This window comes from Nicotiana sylvestris, chromosome 4, assembly GCF_000393655.2.
Source record: "Nicotiana sylvestris chromosome 4, ASM39365v2, whole genome shotgun sequence".
In the NCBI taxonomy this organism is placed as follows: Eukaryota; Viridiplantae; Streptophyta; class Magnoliopsida; order Solanales; family Solanaceae; genus Nicotiana; species Nicotiana sylvestris.
This window is the reverse complement of record NC_091060.1, coordinates 177,977,850-177,994,407: the sequence shown is the minus strand read 5'-3', so window position 1 is coordinate 177,994,407 and position 16,558 is coordinate 177,977,850. Positions and strand designations below refer to the sequence as shown.

The window sequence follows — 16,558 nt, the reverse complement described above, 5'->3', positions numbered from 1 at the left end:
TAACCATTGATGTTTGCATTAGGGTAGGCTATCTACGTCACACACCTAAAGGTATATTTCTTCTTCAAATCAAGCGTGAATACGGATACTTTGTACACGAGTCTTTAAGCTCGACCCATCCCAAAATAAACCATCATATGGGTTGGTCCACGTCATGTTCACATTTTAGAAGTGGAAATCGTAAGCCAGCAAAAAGTGAGCATATTCCAAAGCCAGATCAACAATATATCCGAAGAGACAACTTCAAAGGCAAAGCAAAGCATCACTAAAAGTAAAGACCTTAGTATGCTGCAAAATCCAAAAAACCAACTAAACATTCTCTCTGAATCAAACACTCCTTAAAACATCCAACAAAACACATAAAACTCTCAGAAAAAACTCCAGTTTTCTCTCTCAATATATCATAATATGGGACTTTGTTTCACTAAAGACTCTTGCTTTACAAAGTCTAGAGATGTTCCAATATCATCATCTCCTCCTTATCAATCTCCTGAATATCATCCAATACCTGTATTATCTCAAAAACATCGCGACGAATCACCATCACCTCCAACTCCAGCACCAACACCAGCACCAGCACCAGCACCAAAGCCGATTACAGCTTTCAATCCTAAGCCAAGAACTAGTATTTCCCTACCATCATCTTCTCAAATAGGTCCAATTTTAGGCAAGCCATATATTGACATTACTACAATATATGATCTTGACAAAGAATTGGGCAGGGGTCAATTTGGAATTACATATCTCTGTACTGATAAAATAACTGGATTGAAATATGCATGTAAGTCCATTTCAAGAAGGAAGTTGGTAAGTTCAAAGGATATAGAAGATGTTAGGAGGGAAATTACTATACTTCAATATTTAAGTGGACAACCAAATATTGTAGAGTTTAAAGGTGCATATGAGGATAGACATAATCTGCATTTGGTTATGGAATTATGCTCAGGTGGTGAACTTTTTGATCGTATTACTGCTAAAGGAAATTATTCAGAGAAAGAAGCTGCTAGAATTGGAAGGCAAATTGTGAATGTGGTTCATGTTTGTCATTTTATGGGAGTTATGCATAGAGACCTTAAACCTGAAAACTTTTTGATGGTTAGTAAAGATGATGATTCTCCATTAAAGGCCACTGATTTTGGTCTATCTGTCTTCATTGAGGAAGGTTAGTTGCAAATTCTCCGTAGTATTAGTATGTATATATTCTCGTATTTTCTTATTCTTAGGTTCTTATTACTAGCTATTGGTTCTTTCGTTTTCGTCATCTTACTATCTTGTTGTTGTTTTTGCGTACAATAGACCCTTATGGTCGAGCCCTTCTCCGGACCACGTACAATAGACCCTTGTGGTCGGGCTCTTCTCCGAACCTCGTGCATAACGGGAGTTTAGTGCACCGAACTGCCCTTTTTCATTGTTATGGCTTCTTTTTCATGGTTTCTATACTACCGTTTTTCTTTTCCATTACTATTGTGCTCATTCTTTTCATGAACCGAGAATATATTGAAAACAACCTCTCTACCTCCACAAAGTAGAGGTAATGTCTGTGTACACACTATCCTCCTTAAACTGCACTGTGTAGGATAATAGTGGGTGTGCTATTATTGTTGTTGTACATTTGAATAGTAAGATTACCTCCTCTACACTTTCATTTACATAAAAAAAAAAATTTATAATGGTAGCGGTGAAACTGAAACCTAAAACTTTTGTCTTCTCTAATAATATGTTCGGCGATTGTGTAACAATTTTGTTTAAAAGCTTAAACTGTTAGAAAGATTGAACTTTTATTTCCTTATTAACTATCCTTATCAATGTTGCTTCTCCATTGGGGTTGGGCCTTTATCTTTTGCTGAAGTTATTCTCTTCTGCTACAGTTTATTTGCTCACATCTACAATCATATTATTCTGTGTTGATGTCATGTGATAACTACTTGGAACAAGCTTTGATTAATGAGTTGGATAAAATTTATTATTGGAGTATTATTTTTTCTATCAATTGATGGTAATGTGAACTAGACTAGTAGTGACAAAATAAGTTAAAGTAGATAAGGTGATTTCTAACTCATCATACTCTTTAATTGTTTTCAACTTTTAAATGTATGGTTGGAAGTTCTTAAAGATATATATATTTGTATGAAGTTCACACTCATAGTTAATAACAATAATAGTGAGTCTCATTGTACTTTATACATTTATATTTAAAATTCTGAATTCTCCTCGGAGCAACGATAAAGTTGTTTTCGTGTGACCTATAGGTCACGAGTTCGAGTCACAAAAACAGTCGCTAATATTAGAGTAGATTCTCTACATCACATCTTCGAAGTGTGACCTTTCTACGGATCCCACGGGATACTTTGTACATGGCACTTTGAATTAGTACTGCTTCATTTTTGACTCATGACTTACTGCTCCTTACGCGGTTTAGAGGCTTAGGTAGAGAATTGTTGTTATAGTTGGGATTTGGGACTGAAAGGAACAAACTTTTCAACTGATGGGACAGTTGAAAAGAAACTTAGTACACTTTGGTCCTTAAGTTTGTGAACAATGAAAGACTTACCTATGTGGATGTCACTTTCAGTCAACCAGGTTGACTCAGTCAAGTGAGAAAGTGACAGGTCAATGTATATTTTCCTTTGTATCAGTGTAAAACCAGGAACATAAGGGTATCCAATGATAGAGGTAAATAAATAAAGAGGAAAGGGTCAATAATTCCGTGTTATTTATAAAATGACATTTTTAGATCTCTTACGTGTAAAAGACAGATTTCTTATGTGTAAGTAAATTTTTCATGTGTGAAAAAAGATGTAGAGTCATAAAACTAAAAATAAGTTTGTAAAGAGTCAAAAAAACAAATTGACTATCTTGTCTCGTATTAAATTATCGTGCATGCTTTGGATCTCAATAAAGTTACAACTTGAAATATAACTTATTTTAAACCGTAATCAAAAGTAAATGGATAAATTTGGACCTTCTACTCAGAAATATTTCGATTAGATCATGAAATTTGGACCTTCTTCTCGAAATATTTAGACACATCAATGTTGGAGTTCATTAAAGGCAAATACGAGATGTAAAAGCTATGATGTGTGATAATCAGAGGCGGATCCAGAATTTTAAGTTTATGGGTTTCTATAACAATCTCAAGTTAATTTACATGAAGACTGGACCAACGTACTGGGTTCCAAACTAAATATTCTTATACTTTTAGTGAATTTTTTAGTATAAATACAGAATTTATGTAAAAATTACTGGGTTCACGGGAACCCGTACCCTTTGCTCTACATCCGCCCCTGGTGACAACTTATGATGGTCGGTGGATTTCATTACGTTCATATATTAGAATTAAAATGTGTTAGTTGGGGTTTGAACCTTTGACCTCTTAGAGCAAAATCAAGCACATAACTTATATACCACAACACAATTTTTGTCAAGTGGCGTCATTTTTTTCTACTTATTTATTTCTAGACAGTATTAATACATATATTTGTAAAATTTTCTGACGATGCGGTGTCGCGTGACACCATTTCGGTAAGCGTGGATCCGCCCCTGCCAACACTATCTACTTGCAATAAGCTAACAAATTTAAGTGAATTATATATTGTACAGGAAAAATTTACAAGGATATAGTTGGAAGTGCATATTATGTGGCACCTGAGGTATTGAAGCGCAAATATGGGAAAGAAATAGATGTGTGGAGTGCTGGAGTTATTTTATACATTCTATTAAGTGGATTTCCTCCTTTCTGGGCTGGTAAGTACACTTTTTTTCCAGGCATAATGTGTTCTTATAGTAGTGTATGGTACAGCTTTTAGCTTATCAGTATTCTTTTAAGAAAATCTACGTACCGAGTTTAATTTCTATGCACTGATAGTGTAAAAAATAATTCCATTATCAGATTGTCTAAAAAATACTTATAGGTAACTGCCTATTATAAGTGTGATCAGAGGCGACGCTAGAATTAAAAGCTTGTGGAAATTCTTGTCTTTAAAAGTTGTTGTGTTCTAAATTAATAATTTGTACATATTCAATGGATGTCTTAAGACGTATAATGTTTGGACTAAAGCTATTGGATTTGGCTGAACCACAACCGTAAGGCTAGCCTCACCCCTGAGTGAGATTAGTAACCTGGAAAATAAGGCGTCCTATCTCGGACACATTCGGACGAAGCCGTGGGAGGTGGGGGCTCTACCAAAAAGCATGCAACGACACAATCAACAGGTGAGCCCTTATCCACAAATATGGTTCCGGATCTCTAACATCATATTTTCTACGGCCTCAAGGTCGAGAGAGGCAAATGCCGGATATCAAAACAAACCATAAGGATAGTTTTCAGCCATGAGTTCTCCTATGACATAAGCGTTCGACGAACTTATTTTTGTTGCCTGTACTGGAATTCCCTTCTGGTATTTTTTAACAACTCAGTTGATTTTACTATTTTATGTGTTTGTGTTTGTACATCAGAGACTGAAAAAGGCATATTTGAAGAGATTCTTAAAGGCCAACTTGATTTTGAATCCTCTCCTTGGCCTTCTATCTCTTCCTCTGCAAAGGATCTTGTTAGAAAAATGTTGACAATAAATCCTACAAAAAGGATCACTGCAGATGCAGCCCTCGGTAAGTACATATATTTATGTTACACATTATAACAGTAAAGTCGCAAAACTATTTTGTGTCAACAATAAATTTGGATGATAATATATGATACAGAACATCCATGGCTCAAGAAAGACGGCGAAGCATCGGACAAGCCTATTGATAGTGCTGTTTTGATTAGGCTAAAGCAATTCAGAGCAAGTAACAAGATGAAGAAGCTTGCTCTTAAGGTACCAAAATTAACATTTTCTCAGTAGTAAAGTGTAGTAACATTTTCTGATGCTGAAATATATATGCATATTGTTTGAAGGTTATTGCAGAAAATTTATCAGAAGAAGAAATCAAGGGATTGAAGCAGATGTTCAATAACATGGATACTGATGGAAGTGGTACAATCACATATGAAGAACTTAAAACAGGATTGTCTAGGCTAGGTTCCAAGCTCACTGAAACTGAAATAAAACAGCTAATGGATGCAGTAAGAATGTTACAATGTTTGATTTATTTGTTTTAGTTTATTTCTCTGTGTATGTGACCGGGAGATTATGGGTTCGAGCCGTGGAAACAGCCTCTTATAGAAATGCAGGTTAAGGTTGGTGTACTGGACTGCCCTTTTAGTTTATTTCTCCGTGTGACTTATAGGTCACGGGTTCGAGTAGTGGCGGAGGCAGAATCTCCCCGAGGGGGTTCAAAAAATCTTTTTTGTAGCTAGTGAGAATTGAACTCATGACCTTATGTAGAATTTGAACCCCTTGACCACTAAACTACACTTTTGGATTGTGTTAAGGGGGGTCAAAACTTAATATATAGAGGGAAAAAACAGATTTTGCCTTATATATACACTGTAATTTTTCGGCGAAGGGGGTTCGGGTGAACCCCCTTGCGCCCCCCTAAATCCGCCCCTGGGTTCGAGCCGTGAAAATAGCTACTAATGCTTGCAATAGGGTAGGTTGTCTATATCATACCCCTCCTTTCCCGGACCCTGTGTCAATGCCGGATGCCTTATGTATCGGGCTGCCTTTTTTAGTTTATTACAATCAAAATCAAGAACCCTATATTGACTAACTTGGCTTGAACTGCACTAAAATGTTAACTTTTTGGTATTGGTGTTTTCTTATTACAGGCAGATGTTGATAATAGTGGGACTATAGACTACATTGAGTTCATTACTGCTACTATGCATCGACACAAACTTGAAAGAGAAGAAAACTTGTATAAGGCTTTCCAGTTTTTTGACAAGGATAATAGTGGGTATGTATTTCTCCATTTTCCTAATTAATTTGGAACTTAACATGTTCCCAATGTACATATAACAACATCAAAGATGCATTCCGGGCAGTGGCGGAGCCTCCTTATGCTAAGATGTGTCAGTTGACACCAGTGGCGAAGCCAGGAAATTCAATAAGGGTGTTCAAATTTTAAACACCCTTTGCCAGTGAGCTATGCAAGGGGGTTCAAAGTCTATTTTTGAATCAATAACAAGTACTAATATTTTATCTTATACGTAGTATAATTTTTCCCCGAAGGGTGTTTAGTTGACCACCCTTGAGCCAACATAGCTTCGCCCCTGGTTGACAACCTTTCGCCGGAAAATTACACTGTTTTGACTCCCGTTATTTTCTTCATGTGTTTACTTTTTTATATTTTGGCACCCCTTATTCGTGGCTCCGCCACTGATATCGAATACTAGTTACCTAAAAAATAATGCTAACAACTTACTACAACAGGTTAGATTACACTAATAGTGTGAAAATCAAATGATTTGTCGACGTGAATAAGTTAAATCTTATTGCAAATAACTTTCTTTTGAGCCGTGGAAACAGCCTCTTGCAGAAATATAGGGTAAGACTGCGTACAATAGACCTTTATAGTCCAGCCCTTTTCTAAACCCTGTGCATAGCGGGAGCTTAGTGCACTGGGCTGTCCTTTTTTTCCTTAAGAGTTTCATAAAGCACTATCTTTTGGTAGTAATTAGCCATCTATAGATACCATTTGCTATATTACGGATTATAGATACCTTTTATGTGGTTATAAGATGTATTTGATGTATTTAAGCTATTGTATTCATGAATACAATAGCAAAAATAGGCGTGAATCTGGAAAGTCCAGCTAATCAGTTGTTGTATTCGAGTGTATTCGACTATATTCATGGAGTGAAACATGGGATTACAGCTGGACAGATTATTGTATTCAACTGTATTCGACTGTATTCACGGCGTGAAATAGGGGATTACACTGTTTTTAAAACGGAAAGTAATCAATTAACATAATAGGCTCCTAATATAACTCAACAAACTCAATTATAACACACAATTTTGTATTTTCAGTTATAAAGAAGATTCTCAACCAAAAAATACCCCAAAAACATAACAATCTTCAGAGAAATTATATAATACTGAATACGTAAATTATATTAATTAAAAAACATATGAATACATTCATGACATATAGCGAGACAGTGAATATAATGAAATACATATAATACATCGGGATACATTGAAATACAATGAAAAAACAGACAGTGAATACAATGAAATACATGGAATACAACGAGATACATTGAATTACAATGAAAAAAAAGACAATGAATACAATGAAATACATGAAAATACATTTAAATATATTAACAGAAAATCAAGTTGCTCAGCCCCAAACTCCGTCGTCTTTGTTCAAGAACAATCCCTAATTTCCGGTGAATCTGTCGTCGAGCAACGAAATAATCCACCTAGTATCCGGTCTACTATATCGCCTTCCACTTCGATTGAGGCCTTGTCATCGATTACTATTGAGAAATCCGTGCTTATTGTTTTCTTGATCTCACGTCAAGCAAAGGGATATTCAATCGCTTGAATTGTATGGTATCGTCCACTGAACTAACGAGTTCATAAGGAATTGATGCAACTGAGAATTGCTTGTTTTCAAGGCCGTGTTCTTCTTCGTGCTCAATAGTTAGATCAGTCAAATTGGAATGTGAAAGATCTGAAACTATATGCCCACCGTAGCTGCATAAAAGGCGGACCTTGGTGGTGGAAGTGGGAAAAAGTGGCAGGTCCAAGAGGGAATCCGTGGTGGTAGACGGCGGAGGTGGGTCAAGTTAGGGAACAAAGCGTGAGAGAGGAAGTATGAGATTTTATTTACACCGAGAAATTTTAATGGGATGGGGGAAGAGAATGTGATGTATCAAAGTAGAGAAAGAAAGAAAATAATGTAACTGATTAGCTTATTTAGTGGCTTAGGGCTAGGAGGTAACCAAAATTAAATATTTTGCTATAAACCTTAAAAGGTATCTATAGAATATAATTTTTTTAAATAATATCTATTTAAAATAAATAAGGTGTTAACCTTTGCTAACTTAACTGGTCCAATACTGCTTGTTTTATTTTGGCAGATTTATTACAAGAGATGAACTAAGACATGCTATGTCAGAATATGGAATGGGGGATGAAGCTACAATAGATGAAATCCTAGATGATGTTGATACAAATAAAGTTAGCCATTTTTCTCTTATAATAAGCTATATTTCATTCTCTGATATCTCTTTTTAAATACAAGGTTTTTCATTTATGTTATGTTTTCATAAATGTAGGATGGCCTAATTAACTACGAGGAATTTGTAGCGATGATGAGAAGAGGAATTGTTGATGATCATGGAGGGAAACTAAGAGAAAATTGACCATTTTTGCAAATGTGGATTTTCTTTAGTGTGAAATGTGAATTCTCTCCAACTTTCTGCTAGAACTGCAATCATTTTCTATGAATAAGATTTTCCCACCATGTAAAGTTTGTAAGTGGAATAACAGCAGTTTCAAAGGAGGGGAATCTCCAGTTCTTGTTGCATTTCAATGGAATGCTTGTTAAGATACCAATTACCTCACGAGTTTAAGTTCTATGTATTGACGGCTTAAAAAATATATACACAAAGTAGTTACAAGTAAATTTGTTAACCTAATAAAAATGGTTACTCATCTGCAATTGTTAAGCTACGCTGACAAAGTAAAATCTTCACACCGTCAGTGTACAACAACAGCCCAGTAAAATATCACAAGTGGGATCTGGGAGGTAGTGTGTACGCATACCTTACTCCTACCCCGAGGAGTAGAGAGGTTGTTTCCGAAAGACCCTCGACTCAAAAAGACGAAAAGAAACAATAGATCAGTATCAGCAACAGAAACCAGAAAAATAATAACAGTATCATAAAAGCTAGAAAATAGATGAAAAAACAATAACAATCACTAGTAAATATGGCCCGGTACTATGAAAAAACGAAAGACAAAACACTATCAGACTAGCCTTAGCCTCGGTGTATATAACTTAAATCTGAATACTATTTCCTAGCATTTCTTCACTCCTCCGTCTGTGTATATAACTTAAATCTGAATATTATTTCCTAGCATTTGAAAGTCCTACGCCGGAAAATGATGAGATATGAGTCATTTTTCTTTCTGTCCAAGAACCAATTACTCAACAACTCATTAAAACAAGATTCTGTTATGAAATAAACTTCATAAAGACTATAAAGTAAAGACAAATATAGAGAAAGACTGATATATTATTCGAATTCAAATTGATGTACATAATGAACTGAAATATCTTCTATTTATAAAAGAAAGGAAGCTGCTGTGTAAGCTGCTACGCAAGCTGCTGTGTAAGCTGCTACGCAAGCTGCTGTGGATAATCTTCTACCTAGGGTAATGTTTATCCATAACCGGGTACCGAAGTGATAAGCTTCTTCAGGAAGCTTATTTCCAATAGAGTACTAAATAGATAAACATATTTACGGTGGAGTCCCATATGGATAAGCTTCTTCAGAAAGATTATTTACAACGGAATACTAAATGAACATTCATAATATAATATATTTATTACAGATTCAATTTTCTTTTCCTCCTTTTAATTAATAAAAGAGTTTAAAATTCTTTTCAACATTTTAAACTAGTAATAAATGACAGCCTCAGATAAATATACCATTTACTCGCAAGGATTCATCTGTAAGTATTTAAGAGCTTGTCTAACAAAATGTACATTTCTCATTCTTCAAAGGCTCATATTTGATTTCTGCTAAAACCAAGAATTACAAGTTGAAAAGAGCATAAATAGAAACCATTAAAGATTCACCATAACCTATCAGTAAGACAAACTTTATACCAATTATAACATATTGTATTCTTTGCCTATTTATCTGGTACCTACATAACATGTAAGAATGCTAAGATCAGCCCAATAACTAATTAGCTGCCCGGGCTACGCGCCACGGGCTTGATACACTTGGGGTGTACCTCATAGCCACACTCAAGGCATTGGTAAGCCCATCCATAGCCCTGCTCATCACAATCACAACAGATAAAAGCTCCACCCCCATGGCCTTCGGGTACTAACGTAAGTTCATGTCGATGCCCCGAATGGTGTTCTGTCTTAGGAAGGCCTTTTGCTACTTCATCCATTTGCTTCTCTAGTATTCCTACTCTTGTCTTTGTGAATGGGTAAGCATTCCCTTTATACAAGTTGATAAGACTCCTACCTGTCGAAACATAATTAAGCAACGAAACGTGTGCTCAGGCTAAAAGCTTAAGCTTTGTAAATGAGATGGTTACACACGACAACAACATTACCTTGTTTGGTCACTGTTTTTCCGTCAGGGCCCAAAACCACTAGGCTTGGAATCCCTCGGATATCAAAATACTTAGCTAAGTTCTTGATTGTTGGATCATCATATGGGACTGCTAGCCATGGCATAGTCTCAAAATATGTCACGAACTGTACCTGGTCACGGTCACTTGATACAAACACTATTTCGAAATCTTCATCCTCCTTTCCTTCTAGTTGCTGCTTAATCTTTTGGTAGACTGACATTAACCTCGGAGTAAATTTGAATGCCGGAATGCACCATTGTGCTGAGAAGTAAAGTCCAATAGTTTTCCCCATTAAAGAAGTAACAGGCACCTACAAGATTAAATTGCAGAGACATGCACAAAAAAAAACCCGGTGAATGCTTAATGCTAACATATGTAATTCTAGTAGGAGAACTTATGAAATATAATTGCACACACCAAGTTCAATAAGAATCAGTTAATCCATAGTGCAAATTAAGAAATTGGCGAAACTGACGGGCTCTTTTGGGCAGTGATATCGAGCTAATTCGGACTACTATTTTAGAACGGGTTAAATTGGGCTATGCTCAAAGTAGTCCATTACTAATATATATCATGCCCAACCTGCTAAACTCTGAGTGGATTGGGCGGGTTATGTGTTCTTTGGTCAAATTTGATCCCCCTAATTATAACACACTTGTAATTATTGATCAGTACTCCTGGTAGATATTTTCATTATTTCCAGCTTTTACATATCTTGGATAAGCATTTAATTAACATGTGACAAATAATCAAAAGGGCACTATATTCGACTATCTATTTATATATGCAAAACACAGACTTGCCTGTTTAGGTCCAGGATGCGCCAAAAGATAATCTCTGCCATCGTATGTTAGCAAATTGCTCAGTGTCTGATTGTCATGTTTCTCCTTCTCCTTCTCCTTTAACTCCTCCAATCGTTCTTTGGTAAATGGAAAAGCTTGCACTCCATATCGGTACACAAGTTCAACACCATCGCTAATGACTGCAGCATCTTTGTTGCTGTTAGGTTGTAGAATTATCAAGGTAGGGATACCTTCGACATCAAATTTTTGGGTCAGGGCTCTTCTCGCGTCCAAATCAGAGAATGGAATTGCAAGCCAAGGCATTGATGACTTATATGTGTTAAATGCATCCAAGTCTTCATCAGAAGAAACAAACACGACTTCGAAACCAGGATCGCTGTGATCTTTAAGTTGCTGGTATACATTGATCAACAGGTCTGTAAACTTTGTACATGGTGGATACCAGTTAGCTGAAAAGTATAGGCCGACAATTTTGCTTTCAAGGTCGGAAACTTTCACCTGCGTCAAGATAACAACTATCTACTTGAAGTCCCACGTTTAATCAGAGGTCAAAACCATGTGAAGTACACAGAAGAAAATTCCAATGCAGCAACATAAATCATTTAATTTTCTTTAGTCTTTTTCTCATTAAATATTATGTAAACCTTTTCCACTTCCTTTCTTGGTTCGCACAATATTGAATTTTCTTTTTTCAATCTTTCTCGGTTCTCACCAAACGTTGCTACTATTATATTTTTTCTTCGTGCCTCCAAGAGATCATATTGTTCAGTATTTTTCGTCAATCAAGCTAAGCCTACCAGAAATATATTGAAAGCAACAAATATTTATTTTCACATCAAATTAATGAATCAAGTTCTTCTATTCTAACTTTTTAGTACTAGTTTTCATCTACGTTTGTTTTATACGTACGCATATATTATCCTTTTAGTATTTATTAAAATTTAAATATGCCAAATATAAAGTATGAATACGATTATTCAAAACTTCCCTGATCTACAGTTGGAACTCATTTCTTCCTGAACTGCCTGAAGCTCTTCCCTGATCCCTTTTATTCTCTCATCTACTCCTTTGTAATGTTTTGTGTTGATCTCTTTCATAGCCTCCTTTACCTTCTTTAGCTTATTCCATACTACTTGCATCATGCCACCAGTACTCCCTCCTTCCCAGGCTTGTTCCACTTTCTGTATGAATTGGTGGTGATCAGCTATACAATTGAAGAATCTGAATGGTGTATTCTTCTTCCCCTACACTTGTGTTATCATTAGCCTTAATGGTGAATGATCAGACACTAATGGCTCTAAGATCTGCACTTTCATATTAGGCATTATCATCATCCGATCTGCATTTACTATACCCTTGTCTATTCTACTATAAGTGTGATTATTAGTCCATGTATAACTCCTTCCCACATATTGTAATTCATGCATTCCTGTATCAATCATAAATTCCTTAAAGTCTCTTGTTTCTATATCTTGTACCTCAGTACCATGTTGTCTATCCTGTGCCCGTAGAATAGCATTATAATCCCCCATTGCTAGCCATGGCCCCTGTTGTATACTATGTATCTGTCTTAACTTCCTCCACAAGCTTAGTCTATCTTTGATAGTATGCAATCCATATATTGCTGAAAAGCCAAATGAGACTGCCTTTGATATGATTCTATTCTGCCCATGTACCAACAGTTCATCAACATCTTCTGGATCAAATTTATAAATTCTAGGATCCCATATTACCCATATTCTACTTTTATTACTTTGACTAGCATTAGATATCAACTGCCATCCGGGTGCTATCTTTTTGATTATATCATTGGTTTTGTGCTCCTTCACTCTATGTTCAACCAAAGCAATTAGAGCTTTATTATTACTTCTTATAAACTCCCTCACCTCCTTTTGCTTATATGTTTTATTCAACCCCCTAATATTCCAGGTTATCACACTCATATTGGTATAAAAAGAGGTTTATAATACAGCTCCTGCTCCCCTTGACTACTCATTTGTCTTTTGCTTGTACCTGGTTCATCATAATTGGTGCTGTTTTCCAAGCTTTGGGCCTCTTTCTTTCCTACATCTTCCTGCTCTTCATTTTGTCTGGCCTTAGCTGCCCTTGCTGCTGATTTTCCAAGAACTGTTATCCACCCTTCATCCCTCCTTTGCACTTCTTTCTCTGTTGGTTCTGACTCTCCCAGCTGGACAGTGTCTATCATTTTCTTTTGTTCTGCTTCCTTCTTTTCCTTAGCTTCATTTCTGTCAGTTCTCAACCAAACCTGTTTACCTGTGGCTACTTTCCTTTGTTGGACCATTTTCTGTGGTGGTTCCCTTTTGATCACAGCACAATCATGCCCTATTTTCAAACATTTAGAGCAGTATGTTGGTTCCCAATCATAGACAACCTCCTGTTGAATTAGCCTTCCTTTAGGATCTTGCACTTTCACACTTCTAGGCAGTGGCCTAGTTATGTCCATTTCAATTAACATTCGTGCATATGAGATCCTCATTGTTTCGATAGTACATTCATCGGCATACACTGGGTTCCCCAAAGTGCTTCCTATCTTACTTAAAGCTTTCATGCTCCAGCAATTAAGTGGCAAATTGGGAAACCTCACCCATAATGAGATAGTCTTCAATACCTCATCATGTACATTGAAATCTTCAGTACATGCTTTCATAATTATAGGTTTATTATTCACTGTATGAGGGCCAGAGAATAGCACTTGGTCCCTTTCCTCCAAATTACTAAACCTAATCACAAAATAGTCCTCATTATGATAGTAGGTCTGTGGCTTCCTCGAGAATTTACCTACTGAGCTTAGAAATCTCTCCATAGCTCCAATGGTAGGTGAATCCCCTACCACATACAGAATAATCGCATATCTCCATTTTTCATTTTCCTGCTCAACATCTTCAACCTCTAATTTTGCAATTTTCTCACCATTTTAAACGATTGGAGCCATAAACTGCAAATTCATACCCTTCCCAGCTAGTTTATTCCCCGTTACCACATTTGCCCATGATTGATCCAGTTTGACAGTCTTTGGTTCCTCAATTTTGCCGCTCTCAACAGTACCATACTTGCATGGTACTGTTCCATTACTGGTGTTATTCCTGACTTGCTCTTGAGTTTTTCCATTCCCAGATCCACTTCCAGAAGCTTGAGTAACTGTAGGTGTAGCTACAATTGTTTTCAATTTGTCCTTACTTCGCGATGGATCTGCTTCCTCTTTGCTTATCTCACTCTGCATGTTCCTCGGAGTGAGATTTCCAGCTTGGTCTTCAATTCGAACTCCTTTAGGTGACACAAATAGCTCTAGTACTGCTTTCCTCGTCTCTGATGATCGTTGTTCATCAGCCGCATTCCTCTGCTGATTTTCTTAGGTCTGCCTCTCCCTCCCATGGCTTCCAAGCGCACGTTAGCTTGTCCACGTTAACATGCGCCAAGAGCCTCACTTTTTTATGTCAGTGTTATAAAATTTGTATTTTAAAAAGAAGAAATGATGGTACTCTAATTGATATACTCAATCCAATAAAAAGACTTGATTCCTTTTCAAATGCTTATATTGTATATAGAATAATGGTAACAGTTCCGTAATAATTATCTCGGGCCATCCTTGATCACAAACTAGAAATTTTGAAAGAAGTTTTTTAAATTAAAATTGATAATATTTTACTTAAAATCAACCATGGCGCAAGAGATTGAATGGATTAACTATATTATCAATTAAAAAATAACTATTAGAAGAAGTTGATTATAAAATAAATATTCATAATTTTGCATCTGAAAAAAGTAACAAATTAGATTTCAAATAAATATAATATATATGAGAGTTTTTTTTATTATAAAAAAATAATTAAAGGCCTCTTATGGAAGTTTGACTTTAGGCCCCAATAGTATTGACTATTGAGCCGCCCTTGCCCGGAGGCCGGAGAGAAATGGGCCTTTGACAACGATACAAAATGGGCAAATACAACACATAAATTGTAGTAATTCAAGACTTATGTTTGTGTGTGCTTTCTCAAGTGCTACTTCTAAAGGTGTTCGTTTATAACTTGGGAATATGCTGAGTAGCATTCCATCAGGTGGCGGACCCAAGTGGTGGCTAGCGGGTTCAACTGAACCCGCTTCACAAAAAAATAATACTATGTATATGTATAAATTAGGATTAAAGCTGTGTAAATTTTGTATAAATATTTATTTGAACCCACTTGACAATTACTATTTTACGACTAAAATTATATACTTCTAAGATTGAACCCGCTTGCACAAAATCCTGGGTCCGCCTCTGATTCCATCTGTTCATTTTATGTGACACCATAACTATTCGGAAAGTCACTATATATTCCTTCTACCACAATTCTTTCATGTGGAGTACTTTTCAAACATTTTGAATTATTAAATATTGTGCTAGCTAGTATATATGTAATTCTCAAATATGCAGATTTATTTCATAAAACTTGAAGAATATATATTCAGATTTCGGTCGAAAATTAAATAGTTTACTTCAAACCCCGCTACTTAAGCTGGAAAGGAGTGTATAACAGTATGAAATAATAATATCCTAATTCATTCTTCGTCTAATAACCTGCTCACTGTGCAATACCTCGCAAACTACTATACAAGCCCAGTGCAACGAGTTCTGACTGAGAAGGTTGCTGGTGAGTAGAATCTATCTCAAATCTCCTATGTAATAAAATCACTCACCCAACCAACACTATGTAAAAATCAAAAGTTGAAAAAAAATTATGTTCATATTAAATCCGAAATTAACTTGTAATTCGAAACTTGCCATATAAAATGAAACGGAGGGAATATATAATAATATGTACCTGAGCTCCGGTTGAAGAGAGAAGAAAATCACCATCTTTGGAAGCTAAAATGGAGCGATAATCCTGAGCAGAAACAACCTGAGAATCTTCATCTTTTACAGGAAAAGAGTGATAAACAGGGATGAAGCTGTTATCAATTTCTGCTTCTTCATCTTCCTCTGTATTTTTAATTATCTTGTCCTTATTTTCTTCTATAATTATCTGATCCATATTCTTCTACTTCATTCTCTTTCTCTCTTGCCCCTTTTAAGCTATAGTTGAGTGTGATATTTCACCAATATGAAAACCATCAATTCAAACTAGTGCTTTAATTTGTATTCTTTGGGAAAGTTATTATTGTACCTAGCGTGAAAGCCATGTGTTTTTATTTACTATCTATATCGTTCTACGTACGATTCATGCATACCTATGTTTATTTTGTAACACGTAGCGTTTTCTTCTCTCTCCTCTTTAACTTTCCGTCATACTTTTCTCGCCTTCGTCTCCGAAGAATGTGGTGTCGTGGATGTGACTGTTTTTCTCTTAATTAGAGGTCTCGAATTCGAGCCTTATGTATGAAAAAATTCTTAATAGGGAGCGTTTCCTCCCGAATGGGATCCTATGCAATGCGAATCCGAATATAATCGGGCTCCAATATAAGTACCGGACATCGGAAAAACCAAAAAAAATGTTGTGTCTGTTATAAAATAAAGACTGTAAAGTAAAGACAAGTATT

The 16,558-nt window shown here is 36.0% G+C and overlaps 2 protein-coding genes across 2 annotated transcripts; one reads left to right on the top strand and one right to left on the bottom strand.

The window, feature by feature from the left end:
* The first annotated feature begins 259 nt into the window (after positions 1–259).
* LOC104245021 (calcium-dependent protein kinase 29) lies at positions 260–8,430 on the top strand. Its single transcript, XM_009800567.2, has 8 exons — positions 260–1,162; positions 3,601–3,744; positions 4,456–4,608; positions 4,702–4,817; positions 4,898–5,065; positions 5,711–5,838; positions 7,976–8,075; positions 8,174–8,430. Exons 1-8 carry the CDS (start codon positions 409–411, stop codon positions 8,258–8,260), a joined length of 1,650 nt encoding a protein of 549 aa, XP_009798869.1. The 5' UTR covers positions 260–408; the 3' UTR covers positions 8,261–8,430.
* Positions 8,431–9,617: 1,187 nt separating this feature from the next.
* On the bottom strand, positions 9,618–16,182 carry LOC104245020 (probable nucleoredoxin 2). Its single transcript, XM_009800565.2, has 4 exons — positions 15,844–16,182; positions 11,021–11,518; positions 10,197–10,527; positions 9,618–10,105 (listed from the first exon to the last, which is right to left on the bottom strand). The coding sequence occupies exons 1-4, from the start codon at positions 16,051–16,053 to the stop codon at positions 9,816–9,818; spliced, it is 1,329 nt and encodes a 442-aa protein (XP_009798867.1). The 5' UTR covers positions 16,054–16,182; the 3' UTR covers positions 9,618–9,815.
* Between the last annotated feature and the right edge of the window lie 376 nt (positions 16,183–16,558).